Here is an 18,641-nt window from a genome sequence, read left to right as displayed (position 1 = left end):
GTGACCTTTCAGCTGCAGGTGCAACAGAGGGCTGATAAACTGTCCACTGAGAGCACGCCTCACACACTGGTGACAGCTACTAACTAGTGGCACAGTGCTTTAAAAATCCCTTTCCAGAGTCTTTGTGGAGAGATTACAAAGCCACACGTACGCTGATTGTAAAAACTCCATGGCAGCCTCCAAAGGGAGATTTAACATGAGTTTCTCATCAATACCCTGGCACTGCTAACCAGCATCTACTAAGCAAATTATAAGCCTAACTACTCTGCAGATACATCCCTCTTTAGAGAATTGCATTAGAGAAGAAAAGGGGATACAAGGAGCCATGGGAAAAAAAAAAAAAAAAAAAAAAAAAAAAGAGGGAGAATGAGGAGTTTACATCTGTTCCACATAGTTGGCTCACTACACACTGACAGAAAACATCATCCAAGCAGTTGCAATGAGCTGTAGTTACACTTCCTGCCTCTCTAATTCACCTCTTCCTCACCACAAAATGCCTGTAATGCTGCCTGTAGAGCCATACTTGACCAGAAGCAGTGAGAGATTCAGCTGCTAGCACTCAACTAACAGCAGCCCCATGCCCTCAATGGACCATGGGAACAGCATGGTAAGGACACAGGAGGGACACGAAATGTGGTCTTGTGATCCAGAGAAATTCTTGTTTCTCTATATCTAAGTTCCGTAAGAACCAAAAAACAAACACAGGAATCTAATAAGAACTAACATTTGCAAATCCGTGTTATAAAAGACAGGTTTTTTTCTTACAACTCCATGAAAATAGAGATGGAACAACTACAATTCCTGAAAGTGCTGATATCATTTAACAGCCGTAGCATTACAACCTGACTCCCATGTCTATAAACCTGCTAACAGTTATGTCTGTAGTCCAATTCTTATGTTAGACAATGACCAAAGTCATGGCATGAGTATAGCACCATGCTTTCATTTAAACCCAACAAATACTTGACTATTTTCAATTTTTTTCCAACATAAGCGTCATTTTTCCTTTCCATCTAGAAGCACTAGCTTTGACTTCATTTTATTCTGAGTCAGGAGATTGTCCTATATAAATCCTTCAGGTCCTTGAACTGGCTGTATGTTCATATAAGTGATAGGAATTCATTTGTTATAAGGCGCTTCATTTTTTCCCAAGGCACTTAATAAACTTTCTATTGAAATATTTGTGCTAAATTATTATAATTAAAAAAAACTTCCTAGCCATAGTCCATTTAATTGGCAATTCTAAATTTGGTGTTGATTTAAGTAAAGTAGAGGAGACTTGATACATTAAAGGTGAGTACAGAAATCTTTAGGTATGGCTCAGACCCAAATTCCTTACTTTTAAAAGTAAAGCTTCAAGGGTGCTGCAGTTTTCTCATTCTATGGGGTTTTGCTGCTCACAGCCAAGGATGAACAAGACACACAACTTAAAATTAAAGGTAATCAAAACCTCAGAGGTTTAGAGAAGAGCTTCTGCTTCTGATGTAATGCTGGTATCAGTGTTCAGTGATCTCACAGAGCGCATGTGGCACCTCCTGACACTCCCACTAAGACACTACAGCAGCTTTTTAGTATCATTTCTCTTGCTTAGAGAACAGATGTTCCAGTAATACATTTCATCCACTTAAGGACACATACAAACATACATAAACTAAGTATAATAACAAATGTCCATAAACATGAAATAATTAGTTTTAAAAACATTTAAATTATGCCTGTAGTCCTTGATGAAATTATCCAAAGACTGGAGAAAGCTGTCTTATAATCAGATACTTAAACTGCTCCATCTATTTGGATTCTTAAAGAAAAAAATCTGCAAAGTGACTGCGTAAGTGCATCTGGGAGAAGAATGGAGCAAGACAATCAGAGAGATCCTTTATCTCATTACACCAAGAACAAACAGCTAAAAATTAAGACCAGAAACTTGATTTGCAAGTGGGTTAGAAATTCTGACCAGGGAACGTGGTTAACAGGAACAAACTCTTAGCAACAGTGGCAGGTTTGCTGTTGTTTTCATATCTTCAGTTCCAGAGTGGGTGCTTTCCTGGAACATATTTTTTGCACCAAAATAAATTCCTATGTTTAGTCCAGGAACAAAGAAGGGAAATTTAAAGATCTGAACCAACCAGAAAATTATGGTAGACGGTCCCTTGATCTCTTCTGGATCTTAAATTCCATGACTTTGTGAATAATTTTATCCCTTTTAATTATTAGTTCCCAAATATAAAGAAGCTAAAAAGTTAATGTTCTTCTTGAATCAATAAATTACAGAAAATAATTGAAGTTTCATAATTGGATTATAACCCCAGGAGAATATGGAAATGCTGAACCGGGAAGCTGAAAGCATGTCTGTCTTCTTTTTTTTTATGATCACCAGGCAGTAATAGCCATAAATGCTTCACCTATTACCTGTATTACACTGAAACAATAACATGGCTGTGATCCTTCAATAACTGCTATTTGAACAGACTGCTGTGCTTCCATGGACTTGGGTGTCTGTTGGCAGAAATCCTATTTCAGACTAGGTCCTATAGTTCTACATTGATATCGCCTTCATTGTTTTATTTAGAGTTTCCCCCAAAGCTGTGGCTAGATACCTTCCCAGAGAACCAGAATCTAGAGGTCTCTACATTCCCTAGAGCTCATGATGGGGACACAAAAAATTCATGCCCAAGACAAAGAAAACCTTTTTAGATCTCTGTCAGTTCAACATCTTTTAAAAATTAGGCTGAAAACATTCCGTCGTTCTTGTCTCTGTTTATAACGAGGCCAATAGGAAAACCTCTGACGTACTTGCAACGACTCTAAGAAATTCCTTCTCTAGCGAACATCTTTTAAAAAATTTAAGCTTTTTCAGTCTTTAACACAAATCTAGTAGCAACACTTGTCACACAAATAATTCTGGGAAGTTACTAAATACTTGGAATGAAGAACATTGCATGCTACATAGCACAGAGCTCTTGTCGATGCTTGTTTGGAATGGTATGAGAAAGTCTAGCGGCTGAACACAATGACATTTTTGTTTTCGTGCTGATAATATTCAATAGCTTTGCCACCAAAGCTGGCCTGCCACTTCCCCTTGCATAGAAATTGCAGGCATGCACTAAGGTTTTTGCCATTAGCTGGAAGCAGTGCCCAGGTTATTCTTGGTTTGGGGAGGGGGGGTGTTAAGCATAGCTGGTATTGTTTTCTTTCAGCAAAGCTTTAGGACAATGTAGTTCTCAAACACAGCAGAACATTATCTGCGTCATACCTTCAAGGAAAAGGTTACAGAAACATTTCTGCTACACAAATGTCAGAACATGAACAGCATGTCTCCATCTCCTCTCAAAAGCTGGTGACTCCTAAGGAGTATAAACCACATGCCAGTCACAGAACTTCTGTCTCCACTCTGCACATGTAAGACAGCAACTGGCTCTGCTCTGCCACTGCTGCCATCAGCTCTCAAAGGATGTGAGATCAGAAAGACACACTGAAACTGACACCATGGAATTTAGGACAACAAACACCAAAAATGCAGACAAATTTAAAACACATGGATAAGCTTCAAAACAGAAGAAATAAAGATAACCAGAACTTCCATTGCCACTTAAAAAAACCCCAACAAAACACGACTATGACTTAAAGGACAAGAGTGAAGCAATCTTTATCAAACCAACTGCATTTCAGCCAGCCCCCTCACTGAAAAACAGAAACCAAGCATCAGAGTTTTACAAGACACCTTAAGGGGCTGAAAAATTCAGACTGTTGAGAGATCCATAGTTATGAAAGCCCTTCCACAGAGAACATCCACACTACAAAAATACATGTCTCACAGACTTACATGGTGGAGAGCCTGTCTGTCCTTTGGACAGTTTCTGGCCATGAGCATTTTCAGACCCAAATTGCTACCTCAGTAGCCTCATGAATGGATGGCGATCCTACGGTTGACTAGCTGCACAAAAAACATGCTGGACAAGTGGAGAAAGGAACAGGACAAGGAAAGACTGGAAACATACATCTCAGAACAGGTTAGAAGAAGTTCATTAACTGTGTTGCCCTCTTATCTCAACAACCCTCCTGCACAGTAAGCAAAACAAATCGCTGTTATGGTCATGCCTTCCACACTGCTACAGAAAGCTCAATATTTCTGAGCTCTCTTAATTGTGGGGTGGTTTTTTTTCCTTTTTTTTTTTTTTCTTTTTTTTTGTTCCACAAGGACTTAAATTAAAATTCATCAGAAGAAATATTTTCAAGCAGCAATGTCTGAAAATGCTGCCTCCTCCCATATCTTCTGTTAAATCAGGTTCATCCAGCTTGAAAGGAGATGAGAAACTCACTGACACTCTGTCACACTTCAGTGGAAAGACAGGCACACTCAAAACAGAGGAGAGTGCAGGTGCTCATTTATTACTTTACGCAGATTATTTTTCTGCCTTTCTTCTTGACAATGGGAACATGTTCACATCCCAGATGGAGCTCTCTGTAGTGCTGTGGGCATTTGCTGAACTAAAGTTTTGTTTTCCCTGATGGAAGAGACAAGGTATGAAGAGGATTGGTTCATTGTCTACTGAGGCAGCTTTAATATTTGTTTCTAACAATGGAAGACGTTTGGGGATTATTTCAATGGGAATGAATGTACAAATAATTTTTTACCTATATCAGGTAAAGGAGAAAAAAAACCTGTACACATCCATGTCCATATTAACACACTGCAAAAAATACAATATTCACATAATTGACTGCAGAATTGCAAAGCAACTGATTCCAGAAACAAAGATGTTGTTCAAAGAAAATACAAGGTCACTGCATTGCATCATTTCAGACCTAGAGTGTAACCTCACAATGTTTCCCATAGCACTGATAAGCATCATCACTATAAAGATGTCTTCAACGCAAAAATTAGCAAATCATGTCCACAGCATCAGGTTTCTCTGCTTTTATGCCTACTTTATGCATCCTTAGCATTCACCACTTGGTTCCTGATCAAAAGCATTTTGACTTAAAAAATTAACCATCCTTCCCCATCCTGTCTATCTAAATAAACTTTTAGGAAAAGTCCATGATATAAAGAACTTGAAAAGAATAAAGACTTCCCCAATCTAACCCATCAGTGTGTTTTTCTCTGGTCTGGAGACACAAGCATTAACAAATGAGAGGAATGTACTCATGTAGCTCCCCCCTTGCTTTCTATCAGCACATTAGTCCAGCAGGGTGCTTGGTCCAGCAATACACACTTCTTAGGACTTTGCTTTCTTCATTTTACTTGGAATAACAAAGAGAATCCAGGGGAGGGGAGAGGGGGAGTTGTGGGTTTTTTTTCTTTTTTTCCCCTCAAGTGTGGGCATTTCCTTAGCTCCCATGAAGACTGATCTCTTCAGCAGATTTCATAGCCATTCCCAGTTCTCATATTACCAGGATACACTGAACCAAAATATCCACCAAGATTTTAAGCAGGAGCTATTCCCTGTGATGACACATGGTTCCTATATGAGCTAATCCCACTGAATGAGTGCTCTCACCTTCATGCCCTCTCAGTCTCTGCTATATCACAGAGCAATGGTGTCAGCTGATATTAATTACAGGAGAGATGGAGGTTGTGGTTCTGTTTGAATTAATATGGAAGATAGAGTGCACATTGCTTTAACACGGAGAATGTTACAGAATGCAGTAAATTCCTTTACCACTCCAAAGATTACTTCTTAAAAATTGAGGACCAGACACAGCCTAATACTCTGTAAGTCTCAGACAGTTTGGGTTTTGTTTTCACCAAGGTCGGCATGAGAACATCAGTTTGCACTGGGTACAAATTTTGTCCAACTTCATTGTGGAACAGATTTACTGCAGAGATTGTTTTGGTCTTTTGGTCCTGAGCTCACTATGGCAATTGTATCTTGGATAACCTTTATTTTATCTGTAGTTCACAGTAATTATTTTTAATTAACTTTTTAATGCTGTAAGAAACAGGAAAAGAAGGGAATTTTCTTTCCCCACACCTTCATTTCATCAGTTTTCATAAAATATATTATAATAATGTCTTGTTATTTAAACAAAATAAAATTAAAATAGTCAGGAATGTATAATTTTTGCTGCCTTAACACATGGCAAAAATGACCATCATGAACTTGCTATAAGGTTTGACCTAATGGAAATGTTGTACTTGTTGTGGCTATTAACAAGACAACCTATCCTGAAAGGCACCTTGAGCCCCTCTGAAACCTCAATGAACTTGGCCTTTTTCTGTGAGGGCAAAAGGAATGCACACAGTTCATTTAAAAATAGTCTAGAATTTAAGTAAATTAATGTGTGACTTTTCAATTGATAACCTCAGTCACATTAGCCTTGGGACTAACCCTTTAGTAGAACCTAAACAGCCTGAATATTTATTCAGACATTCCACAAGACAAAACCAAGGACATTCAAAATTAAATGAGAGGCTAAAATCTCACACTTGATGAATTGTCAAGGAGTCAATCAGGATACTTTTAGACAAAGAATTTGAAAGAAAAAATCAAAACCAATAAAACAACCAACCCCACTAACCCCAAACAACCCCACAACACTGAATAACTTGCTCAAAAGTATCAATCTAGAAGTTATTGAAAGAAAGCAACACTCATGGAAACAATTATGCAGCAGGGATTTCCCATACCTGGAAAACCTCAGAGAATTCTGTCTCATCTTCCTCAAGAGTTAGTCTGAGCAGCATACAGACTCACTCTCTTTTGGTTTAGATATTTTTATTGTTGTTGTTATTTGAATTATTTAAATAGGCCCTTTAATTTTACCCTGGAACACAAAGAAGTCAAGTTGACTGAATCAAGATGGAAGGAGATTATCTTTGGAATGCACGTCAATGTCTCAACTGTGCAATGCAGAAGGATTAGGTTTTAGCCAAATGTTGGAGTTTTAAGCAAACTCTTTGAAATTATTCGGGGGCGGGGGGGGAAGGAAGAGATATAAAATAACACTTTTCCCAAATTTTCTTTCCCTTCTGAAAAGCTTACTTTATCTTTTAAAACATTTTGGGCCTAAATCTTCTTTGGTCCAAAAATGTAAGAACAAACAGAAATACCAAAATTCTGAGAAGCAGACTGACTTCTTTTAATTAAATATGTTTTAAAATCATAAAGCTCAGATGTTTAGTCTGTGCATGAGATTTCTTTCAACTTATCTTCACCAGGATGCAGTTAAGAAGAACAGGATGTGTCTAGTATAATAATAAGGCACTAATTCATCTGTGTATGTTTTTAAGAAGATCTTGGAATTCTTCTGGGTGAAATACAAGACAACGCATGCAAATTGAAGTGACAGATTATTAATATTTCAAACATAATAATTTATATTTTGCTTGTACAATGACACACCATACAAATTTTCCCCTCTATAATGTTACATTTTAAGGCTGATTGTATTTTCCTTTTGATGAAAAGTATATTTTGACTGGACAGATATAGTGGTATACAATGGTGTATACCACTGCACCAGCAGAGAGTGTACCTCTGAGAAATAAATTATAACTATGTGATAGTTACTATTATCTGTATGAAATCTGTAAGCACTTAAATTTTTAGACTAATAAGTTCTAATGGTCAATATAATCACAGATAGGTATAAAGCCTCTTTCTTTAGGAACTTCAGAAAAGGTTAAGAGATGCCAAGGTCCATTTTTGGAAGTTCCTTTACTCAGCATTTATAAAAATCCAGGAGATGATGCATACACCAAAGAACAACAGATTCTTGCTTGCTTTTAACACTTTTACTCTTTTTTGACGTAACTTTTGAAAGAGTTATAGTATAGAGCCCCAAATGATACAGTGCAAACTAACAGCTCCCTGCTGCAAAAGTGAATTTGATGAAATTCTGCTGGACACATGTTAAACCAACTACTGAGGATCACAACCACACAAAAAGAAAAATCTTCCAGTAGCAATTTTTTTTTCATTTACTCAGCTACTGTACAGCCTATGATGACTTGTTTTCCTTTAGTTATGTGAACAGTTTGACAGATTACTGTGACAAGGTTACTCTCAAATTGATAAAAGGTTTGATAGTGTCAGAACATTTGTCAGAAATGTCTCACATCACGTGTAATGGACTCTGCACTTCAAGCATCAATGGTACTCCAGTCTGCTGTTTTCTGTTTAGTGTGCAACGCACACCAACAAAAACACACAGCAGAAAGACAGAAAAGCAGGCACGATTCATCAAAACAGCCCTGTACTTTATCAAACAATTCTGATTAAAGGCTTTCTCTTCCTTAACCACCTAACAAAATGCAATTAAATGAAAAACTTTACACGTGACTTGAAGGGTGCCCTCCTTACAGGACTAAACCTGAAAATGGGATGGGACATGATGATGTGCATAAACATAACTGTTTCCAGCATTTCCTGTACTTCTGAAAGAGAAATGTTTAGAACATTATTCCTCAGCCTGCCAAATGTGAGACATTAGAAATGATAGCTGCACTGCTAGCAGCCTTGTCCCGTGCTAGAGCAGAGGAAATGGGTTCGGAAGGGCTCATTTTAGGCACTGGCAGCTGGCCTGTGGGAACCAGTGTGCTGGACGTAAGCCAGCTTTGGTGAATACTTCCCTTAAATACAGCTCTCCAGAAATATTGTACTACAAAATAATAATATGGTTTACGGATTGGAATTAAGGTTTTCACTTTACATCTTGCAGCAAATAATGCTAATATTAGGCTATGCAGGAAGTCTAGGAGCCAGCACCTTCTGCTCATTTGTAAATACCTGTTCACATGAACACTTTAATGCCTGGTGAAGCCCCCGACATGTAAGCTATGAGAGAGCTCTACAGAGGACAACATTTCTGAGGAGAAAAATCATTCTTGTTCATCTAGTAGCAGACTTTGGTTTGGTTTTAGCGTGGTTTTTGAGGAGAAGGGTTGGGTTTGAGGATTTTTTTGGGAGTGGGGACAGGTGAAGAGATCTTTGGCTTTGGACCTTTATCCACCTGTATTTTGTAACCACCTGCAAAGGTAAAGAAAATATTTTGCCATACATTACTTAAAATTTACACATTGTTGTCATGAGCAAGGGTGTCTGAGATTGCTTAAAAAATCACTGACAAAGGTATGAGCAAAAGTCAGATTTAAGCATTTCTCAGATCACACTGTAGCCTGGAAAGGAGGTGGGGGGGAATGTACCGCCACAGCTGCCAGTACAAATTCTTGTATTTTCAAATGTTCAAGTTTCCCTACGTTGTCTTTCTTTTCTGCTTTGATAAATTCTTTTAAGTTTCTGAAAAAAAAGTCAGAAGAACTATCTGGTTTCTCCTCACTGACATTCAGCCAAAGGATAGAAAAATCAGCAAAATGAGTGTCAGCATTTTTCTAAAAGAGCATCTGTTCACACAGGAACCCCATGACAGCAAGACAAAGCCCTCTAATCTTATATCAAGATTAAGTTTAGTGGAGCACATTAAAAATTTTGCCGCAGCGCTAAAAGGAAGCTCTCAGATACTTGATGTGCACTTCCCATACGCAGACAGGGGGTAGGGACACACACTCTGAACTTCATGATTCAAGAATCGCTGCTCACAACCACAACCTCACACCTCGATGGTACCACTGAAGCACCAAAGCTGTGACGCTCCTTTAGGAATAGTTAGTTCAGTCCTGATCAGCTGAAAGCATTTATGTGAGCTGGAGAAGGGTCAGACTGCAAGAAGATGTGTTGCAAAGCAGCTTTTTGAACGTCAGCAGACTACAGTCAATTTATACCTACTGAGGATCTGGCCCTTGAACTGGGATTATCCATGACTGTCACATGTGGAAAGTGTCAATGAATGTAGTTTGTAGAAATGTCAGACAAGTACACTCACATTTTGGCTTGCATGAAATACAAAACATCACTGGCACACTGCTCTCCTATGAACATTGAGTCAGTTCTACCCACAAAAGCTTTAATACTAGAAAGTCACAGGGAAGAGTTTCAAGCTCACATAATTTTACTTAAGTCCAGATATCACTTCCGTAAGACTGCTAGCTCCAGTCCTGACCAGTCATGCCCACCTAATGTGTACTCAGGGAAGCCTTTCAGGATCTTTGATCAAAATCAGGAAAGGCAGAATGTCACAAAATTGTAAAAACTCACTAAATGGTTACTCCTATTGCAAGCTTCAAAACAACAGTCATTTGGATTAAGGTCTGTAAATCAGCTGAAGACTGTTCCTTACTTTACCAAATTTCATTTATTGATACCTATTTGAAAGATTGATTTTTGATGACAAAAGACAGAGATGATATTGTCTTTTAGAACAGATGACTTTATGGCAAAAGCACTGCAGTTCTGCATCATAACAGGAGTGGATTTTTATTTTTCAAATTTCTCCTTGTGCTTATTTCAATGCAAAAAAAACCCAAACAAAATGTGTTATGCTTAATTCCACCATGGTGATCTGTGGCTGGAATCTCAAACTGGATTATTCCCCTCCCACACGTCATCAATAATAATCAAGACTTTGGAATTCCAATCAGGTTGTCATTTCATATTGCCCACTAGATTTAGTCAAGAGAAAAAGAGTAGAAAAGTGCAAGGTTTTAGGAAGTAGTTCTTTTGATGATGTGTGAAGAGCAAAGAGCTCCTTTATGCCACCTCTTTGGTTTCAACAGAAATAAAACACAATAAAACCAATCTTTATCACTACAGTCCGCAAACATGACTCTCAAGATAAACAGGGAGGTAGAGGGTGCCACTTTCTACAGCATCATTTTTCAGTGGTGCTGTAGTTAATTAGATATTAATTACATGGCTACAAGGCCACCTTCAGTGGCTTTCCTACTTCTCAATCTTTAGCCCAGTAACGTGTGACACAGCAATCATAAAATGTGATAAATGATTGAGGGAGGAACACCCATGTTGTGTTGTGCACTGGGTTGTGATTCACAGATCATTATAACTATAAAATCTGTCATTAGGGAGGCTTTCCTGCCATGGAAATTCTCCTTTTAACATAAGAAATCAACCAGATTAGAGCAAACACAAGTCAATGTGAAGGCCCTCACCTCTCTTCCCCTACACTCATTACCTGAAGGTTTTTAGCAGGCATTAATTAGCTGTTCAAATTAAAGGAAAAACAGTCAACCTTCAAGTGCAGTAGGCTTCTGATCCCTTTTAGTGGCCACACAAGGGTGAGCAGGAAGGCCAGCTCTGACATCTTCCTGCAGAAAAACACTGAGTATTTTAAGGGCACTTACGGCTGGCACAGCTTGATAAGGTCCTGGTCGGTGGTGCCGGGTGGAAGGCCTCGAATGTACAGGTTGGTTTTACTCAACTGCTCTCCACTGCTGTTGTTGCTGCTGTTGTTGCTGCTGTTTGTGCTGGGGCTGGGAGGAGCCATGGGGTGGGGAGCTGGTGCATAGGACTGCTGGAAACAGAGCAAAACAAAAAGGCTGTTACTGGAAAAGGCATAATAGCACGGCAGAAGAGTGTGCTTTACCTAGGTAAATCCAGAACCATGCTATGCTTGTCCTGCCCTCCCTGACCACTTCCAAGTGCCCACTCCTATGGCACCTCTACTCATTCCCAGCCAGCAATGCCTTTCAAAATGCAAAACATGACCAACCAACATTTTAGGTTCAGCCATAGCTATAAAATGCATTATTCTACTATACTTTTTAAGTTGGAATTAAAGTAGCTAGATCACAAAACAAAGCTCTGAAATGACAGATACTCAAGGAGTAACTAGCATTAAGAAAGAAATTAAACACAATCTGCTCTAAGAGTATGCTAAAATACAAAAAAGAATATCGAGCCAAAGGTACAGAAGCTGGTGCCAGAAGCCAAGTTAGTCTTTTCTAAACATGAGGAGCACCCAGTACACACACAGTCAGGTGGCAGAGGGTTGGCTAGTCTGAGAGAGGAAAAGAATTCCAAAGCAGCCTGAAAACACTCTGTTGTTACGGATGTCTTTCGCAATAGAGAAACAGGGTTTGGAAAAGACGATCAGGCCAAGACCTTCTGCTCTCAAAATTGTACCCACTTCTGAACAACCACAAACCACACACAGCAACTGAGAAATATTGCTTAAGAAGGGAGACATTCTCACAGGGAAAAACAGTATTCTCCCCTAACTCACTGGTAAATACATGCTGTGAAAAAAGACATCCACATGCTAGAAAAATTACCTAAACATCTCTGATCTGAGACAACAACAGGGAATTTCAATTGCTGCAACCATCCCTGGCGCTCTGACCGCTGGAGTATCTACTCACAGCACAGGGTGCTTGCCAGGAGAACAAAGGAGTGAAGGAGGAGGCCATCCTGTCACTACTGTGACCTGTGCAGAAAAGCTGAAATCTAGGGAAGAACTTGCAGGAACTGGAGGATCCTGAGGACCAAGCTCCAGATGGGCAGCCAGGGGAACTGGAGTCAGAGCTCCAGGAATGCAACTGCCTGCTGAGAGGGAGAAAATCCCGTTTCCACAACCCAATCAGCACATTCTGCTACCTTCACGTGTAGTGACAACAGCAGGTAAATGTTGGACCAATGCTAAGTTAACCATGCTATGCTATGCTAATGGACTAATAAAAGCAAAACATCTGCAATTTTCATTTTAGCAGCAATGACACTTTAGTGACTTCTAATATGCTTGTTCTGCACTTGGGTCTTGAACAGAGAAAATATTTAAGTCTGTGAGTAATTCTGATCATGCTATTCAACTGCCCCTTTAATGTCAGTGGCTCTACTTTAGTGCTTTTGATTATGCACACACTAAATCAGTCTTGGTAGATGGATGTTTCTAAATTAGTAGCTCTAAACTCTTTCAAACAAGTCCCTTTATTTAGTCCCTTATTTAGAGGAAGGAAACAAAAAAGTTGGAGAATATAAGGGGAGCATCAATGACAGGTGATGAAACACCACACTTGCACTGATGCCTTTCCTCCTGGCCTCCTCCTTCCTTCTTCCCAGTTTCTCCCATTTAAACCAGGAGAGAAGGAACATAGGTCCAAGTGTCAAGACACCAGAATTCCTCTGCAATCTCACCTGGTTGTAATGTGAATCAAGTAGGAGCCATTAGAAGAAAAAATACTGGTTTTTAGTGTGATCACCATGCTATCAAGTAATGACATTCACTCCCATCTCCAGTAAAAGAGAAAGGGCAATGAGCTCCCTTCCCCAAGTCTCTGCACAGATACTTTTGCTGACAATCAAAAGCACTTAATGCATACGGATCATATTTCTCTGCACACGCATTTTATGACTGGGTAATCCCCACCCACCCAAGCTTCAATGTCATTCCCAGAAATAGAGAACTGAAGCAGCAGCCTTGAGTACCAGCACAGGCAACCAGCTCAACTTAGTCCCAACACTGGGGACACATCTTGGAAATCAGCTCCATGCTATGGCCGCAGCCCAGCTGGATAACGCTGCAGGCAACATCAACCTGTATTAAATACATAGGCATCTACATATTATAATGTCCTGTCTGAAAGCATATTTAAATTTTTGTGCACTGCAGGGCCATGGAAGAAGCAGGTATGACTGTGTATAATACATTGGGCTTTCATATATCAAGAGCTCAAGAAATATCCCATGGTAATCTTCCACATTTGGAGCATTGCTAAGGGTAAATAAAAAGACAAACAGAGGTTGAGGTTACATTCTTACTGCTTTACCCTACACCTCCCAGATTACCACGTACACTGAACACACATAAATGACGTAAAGCAGTGAAAGATCTTCCTATAAGCCAATGAAGTGTGATGTACTTTAATTGTCATTATTATGTATGTCTTAGCAGGGGATAATGAGTCCTATTCTCACACCAACCTAATAAGCAAAAACAAGAAAAATAACTAAGTGAAAATTCACCTTGGAAATCCAAAGAGCCATTTTCATTCTAAGATCTTTATCCTTACAGAGGAAAATACTGGGGGCCTAATTTTAATTTAAGCTCAAGACATTTTATCCCTCTCAACCAGCTGAAAGGGGATGGAGAAGCGAACATTACATTTACACCAATTTTGAGGCCATAGCTTCTAAAAAAAAAAAAAAAAAAAGAAAAAAATTCCTCAGTATACAGAGAATGAGGCCATACAGCAGGCTGTCCCTCAAGTAAGAGCTGTTCAGACAACAGGCACACATGGATGCCTGGGTTCTCAGCAAAAGCCTTGGAGATGCTTTAAGGGTGGGCAGAGAGGCAGCCACACTCCACTTTGGAGGATGCTGATCTTCTCAGCCCAGCAAACACTGCTACACTCCAAACCCTCTTCACTAGTAAATCTCAGCCATAGCAGCCCACGGTAATTTCCATGCATATCCAATACCCTAAAATACCATCTGCAGAAAGATTTCAAAATTGCCTCTACTGAGGCTGATGACATCTTCTGGCTGGTTGCCAGTCTAAAAGCTTCAGGTCAGAAGAAAGCTTCCAATTCTTGTTTCCTGAGCTGCTGAGTGGATGACTGAAGGCAGGAGTATGTGCTTTGCCTCTAAATGAGCAAAGGATCCGGTTTGGTAATCTCCAACTAATAATGAGTGAAAGAAATGACTGGCAATCTAATGATGATCCCAGATATGGACCACTTGGTACAGGATCTTGGACAATGCCAAAGTAGGGCACTGTCTGGGGAGCCACCTGCACACCTGGTAGCAGGAAATCAGGAAATTTGTGCCTTGCTCTGATGTCGGACCCTTCCATGGCTGGGGGCAAAGCACTTAACCTCTCTGCCTCAAGAGCCAGAAGGAGCAGCACTGTCAAGACTGGTTTGAAACACCCCAACACCATCTGTCGAAGCCTGGGAAAGAGGTTTTGCCACTACAATCAAGCACAGGACCTGCACCTCTAGAAAAAATAATGTATATATAAGCAAAATCTAAATGTTTCACTTCAAAAGAGAGCTGGAATTCAGAGCTGGTTTTGCCATTAATTTTTCCCATAACCAATGCAACCAACTCATTTTTCAATTCTCATGCTTCATTATTCAGTGGAGAGTGTGTGGGGAATGAACTGGTTTGTAGATCATTCCAAGCAGCTTATTAATTTAGCATGGATGGCTAATAGGATTTGTTTTCATCTTTGAAAAATGAATGAAATTTCTCCTTTTTCATTATTTAAAAGTGAAAAAAATTAATGTGCTAATTCTTATCCATTCTCAGGAATGCACCCTTCTGCTTAAACCCTACCGTTCAACTCTCTGAAACAAAGTGTCCTGTGAAACTGCACACAGCTAAGCATGAATAATGAGATACACCTTGGTCTTTCTAAGTAAGTAACCTAGAAATGCTGAACCAAATTCTCTTGCATACTAAATGAACAACGCTCCTCCTTCCAACATCCAACCTCCTTACACAGGAACAGTATTTATCTTTCTATGGCAACCAAGTACTCTTAGGTAGTTTTTCACTAGTTGCAAGCTTAGACTAAAGTATTTTCCTTCCAAAGCAAAACACTGCTTAAAAAGACAAATTTCAAATATTTTTCACATACAATTCCTTTTGGATGGGAATCACAGGCCCCAGATGCCAAGTTGTAGAGTCTGCTTTATTAGCAGCAGCTGGCTCCTTGGCAGGCTTCTGAGGCGGTCGGGCTTGTGGTTTTGGAGTGGCCTCAGAGCCCAGGATGCAGCTGGACAGCTATGCTAATGGACTAGCCAATTTGTTTGTAGTCACCTTTGGCTATCCCAGATTTGTACTCTTTTATCCACTTGAAAGGGAGGTCTTGGAATGATTCCCTATTAACACCAATATGTTGACTTTTCCTATCATAGTTCATATTTTATGTGAAGGAATGAGTACAACACACAGTCCTACATCAAAACATGCGTTATTTAAGCAATTGTGAACACACACTATCCATTTCACTCTGAATGGAGTGTTTTCCAGCTGCTAGATTCATCTAAGTGCCCAATTACAACACAATTCCCTTCGCTCCCAATTGAGAAAAATAAAATAAGACAAAGTAAATACAAATAAATTGTGCAAATACCACTTTACAGCTCACATTAGGAAAACGCTGTTCTCTCTACACCCTACTGTACAAAGGAATAATTTCTGTGAGCTGGAGAGTACTTACTAGCCAATTATAGAGAGATGCCACCAACTTTTACTCTATTGATGGGATTTTGGAGCTGAGTGAACAGAAAGTCTCCTATTAAGCAAAAGACAACCATCGCAGTTAGTTGAAGAGAAAGCAGAGCAGTAAGGGAAATATAGGAAAATAAAAGAGATCAAAGTAACAGCAACTCTCCTGCCTTTTGTTTGCTTCCTTGGTGAGGAACAGCACCAGAAGGTAAGTTGTATTTCTCATCCATAGATAGGTGGAACAGAAAAGTGAATTAAAGATGAATAAAAGTGAATAAAAGGCAACACAGACACCTCATGTATTTTAGAAAGGCTGCAGTCAAGGGAACTCGAATTATAATTTTCTTCCCAAGTCTGTAGGGCATTCACTGCTCCTGCAGAATCCAGCCATGACTATTGTCTATCTCCCATCTGGCCAATGAAGGTCTGGGAGACCGAGCTTCTTTTGGGTGCTTCTCTACATAGTCAGGTCTTTCCCTAGACGTATAACAGAAAATAAACAGATGTAAAAGAGTCTGAGTTTTCTAACCCCTCTGCACAGTAAAAAAGCTTCTTAGACTCTTTCTGTAGAAGCACCAACTCACCTCTTGGCAGCATTTTCAATTTGTATAGGAATGGCATGTGAAAACATGAGTAAACCCAGAAGATGAACACAGACAATAAGGTTCAAAGTCTATTCCCTCACAGTTCTTTCAATCAAGAAAACCAGAACACACCTCAAGAGGATTTTGATTTCTCTGAATTCCTTCCAAGCCCTTTAAAAGTGATTTGCTAGATACAAGAAGCCCAGTGGGTCAGAGCTGCCAGGTTACACTCTCTGCACTGCAAAATCATTGTGCTACCCCAAGCAAGTCATTTAAGTTCCTTACATCTCAGTTTTCTAATCTGTAATGATTCTTCCTTACCTCCCTAAGGTATATATAATGCTCTGTGATTACTGGATGAAAGACACTACTAAGGATTGCAATATTACTTAAAGACGGGGAAATTATTAAAGTCTAACTTAATAACTAGAGCTAAACCTAATTCTTTTGCAGATAAAAATGATTTCTGTGTACAATGGTCTTGCTATTCTGTGTTTAAACTGAATGAATTAGGTAATTTAAAATAATAAAATACCAATCAAATTAGTTTTCTCATTAATAATGTTTTTTTATTTTAAAAACAAACTTAGAATTACACGTTCACAGGGCTATTGTGATTGTAATGTATGCACTGAACTTGCTTTATTCCAAATGATATCTTTATTACATGGGGAAAAGGTGTAATTGTGTTTTGCTTACCCTTCCATTTCACACAGGGGAAAAAAAAAAAAAGGTCGCTTGGGGAAAATGGAAATTATGAAAGAAGCCCCAGCCTAGTCCTCCAACAGATACAGTAGTCATTCAACAGTCAGATTGAAATTGGGATTTGATGGATCAGTAAAATACTTTGAGATCTCTGCTTCACAGACAAAGCTGTTGAAATCAGTAGGCTAAATACTCCTGAGGCTTACAATTCCCCTGAACCTGGCACAAAGCATTAAAGATCTGTAGAATGAAAGTACAGGCAAAATTTGGCTCGATTTTCTCTACTCCAAAATACTTCTCTTCCAAATCATGACTGGGCAGATTTTAGCATTTTATAAATATTTACAGGGAGAAAATACAGAGAAGTTCTTTACTGGACACAGTTTTCTGAATTAAAACCAAACAATGAAGCAAAAGAAAAGCCCCAGCAATTCACTGCTTTGGCTATCTCCAAGAGCACTGAGAGTTTAGCAGTCATTAGCCAGGGTGACATACACTAGAATCCTGAAAATCTTCTCACTAATAGTATCTCCTATTTCCAGTAAGACAGACTGAAATAATCTGCTCTACTACCATTATCAACAGGAAATTTCAAAAGCAAATTGATGTAAAGTAGCTTATTTTGAAATGTGATGAAGTCGAAATAATAAGGTGGATTAGAGAACGTATCATTAGGAGAGTCTGAAGATCATCTCACCTGAGGATAAACGGGCCCCAGCAAAAACCAGTCCACAAGAGGGGAATGGCACAGAAATTAGAAGCACTGTTTGCAGATGGCCTGGCCCTCGCTGCCTGCCTGGGTTTTGGTCACTGAATAGATGTAAGGATGCTGCAGAGCTGCCAGCTTCAGCTCTTCACCCTTTCCTGCCTACATATTGTTATACCACAGATGGAGTTACTCATCCCTCATATGCAATCTTCTGTTGATCCACAGACTACCTGTAGTTCAGGTCTAAAATATGGTAACTTCTCTGAATTTAGGACTTCTTACATTCAGCCAGGAGGGCAGAGTTTTGTCCCTAGCATTAAAAAGCCAAGAACTAGCAATAGGAGCTGTGTCATCAAATAAGTATTTTCCAGAGTGGAAAATAACCTTCACAGCCTTGTCTCCTCCCTTTTATTTCATGGCAGGAGGCTCCCATGACAGAATACTCCTGAGGCATTATTTATTTCTCTGCTAGGGAGAAGAAGAATTCTTTCTATAGATAAAGTATTTTGGCACTTTGGTAAACTCATAAACAATAGCCTATATCCTTTGACATAAATTAGTGTTATTGCTTCATTACCCTATCCATTCATATTTTATTGATGTACTGAGACTAAA

General features: G+C 39.2%; 1 protein-coding gene across 6 annotated transcripts in view; it reads right to left on the bottom strand.

Moving 5' to 3' along the window:
* Positions 1-18,641, bottom strand: part of RBMS3 (RNA binding motif single stranded interacting protein 3) — a gene marked incomplete at its 3' end in the record, with an annotated part of 441,712 nt that overhangs the window by 336,522 nt on the left and 86,549 nt on the right. For 5 of the 6 annotated variants that reach the window (XM_083873885.1, XM_083873884.1, XM_083873887.1 and 2 more), the window contains exon 2: positions 11,201-11,370. In XM_083873885.1, the coding sequence (XP_083730011.1) occupies positions 11,201-11,370 (170 nt within the window). The remainder of the gene's footprint in view (positions 1-11,200; positions 11,371-18,641) is intronic. The other variant, XM_083873889.1, reaches the window with a different exon arrangement.

The sequence above is a fragment of the Zosterops lateralis genome (genome assembly GCF_965231275.1).
Source record: "Zosterops lateralis genome assembly, chromosome: 1".
Classification (NCBI taxonomy): domain Eukaryota; kingdom Metazoa; phylum Chordata; class Aves; order Passeriformes; family Zosteropidae; genus Zosterops; species Zosterops lateralis.
The sequence above is the reverse complement of the archived record's forward strand: the minus strand, read 5'-3'. Positions and strand labels throughout refer to the sequence as shown.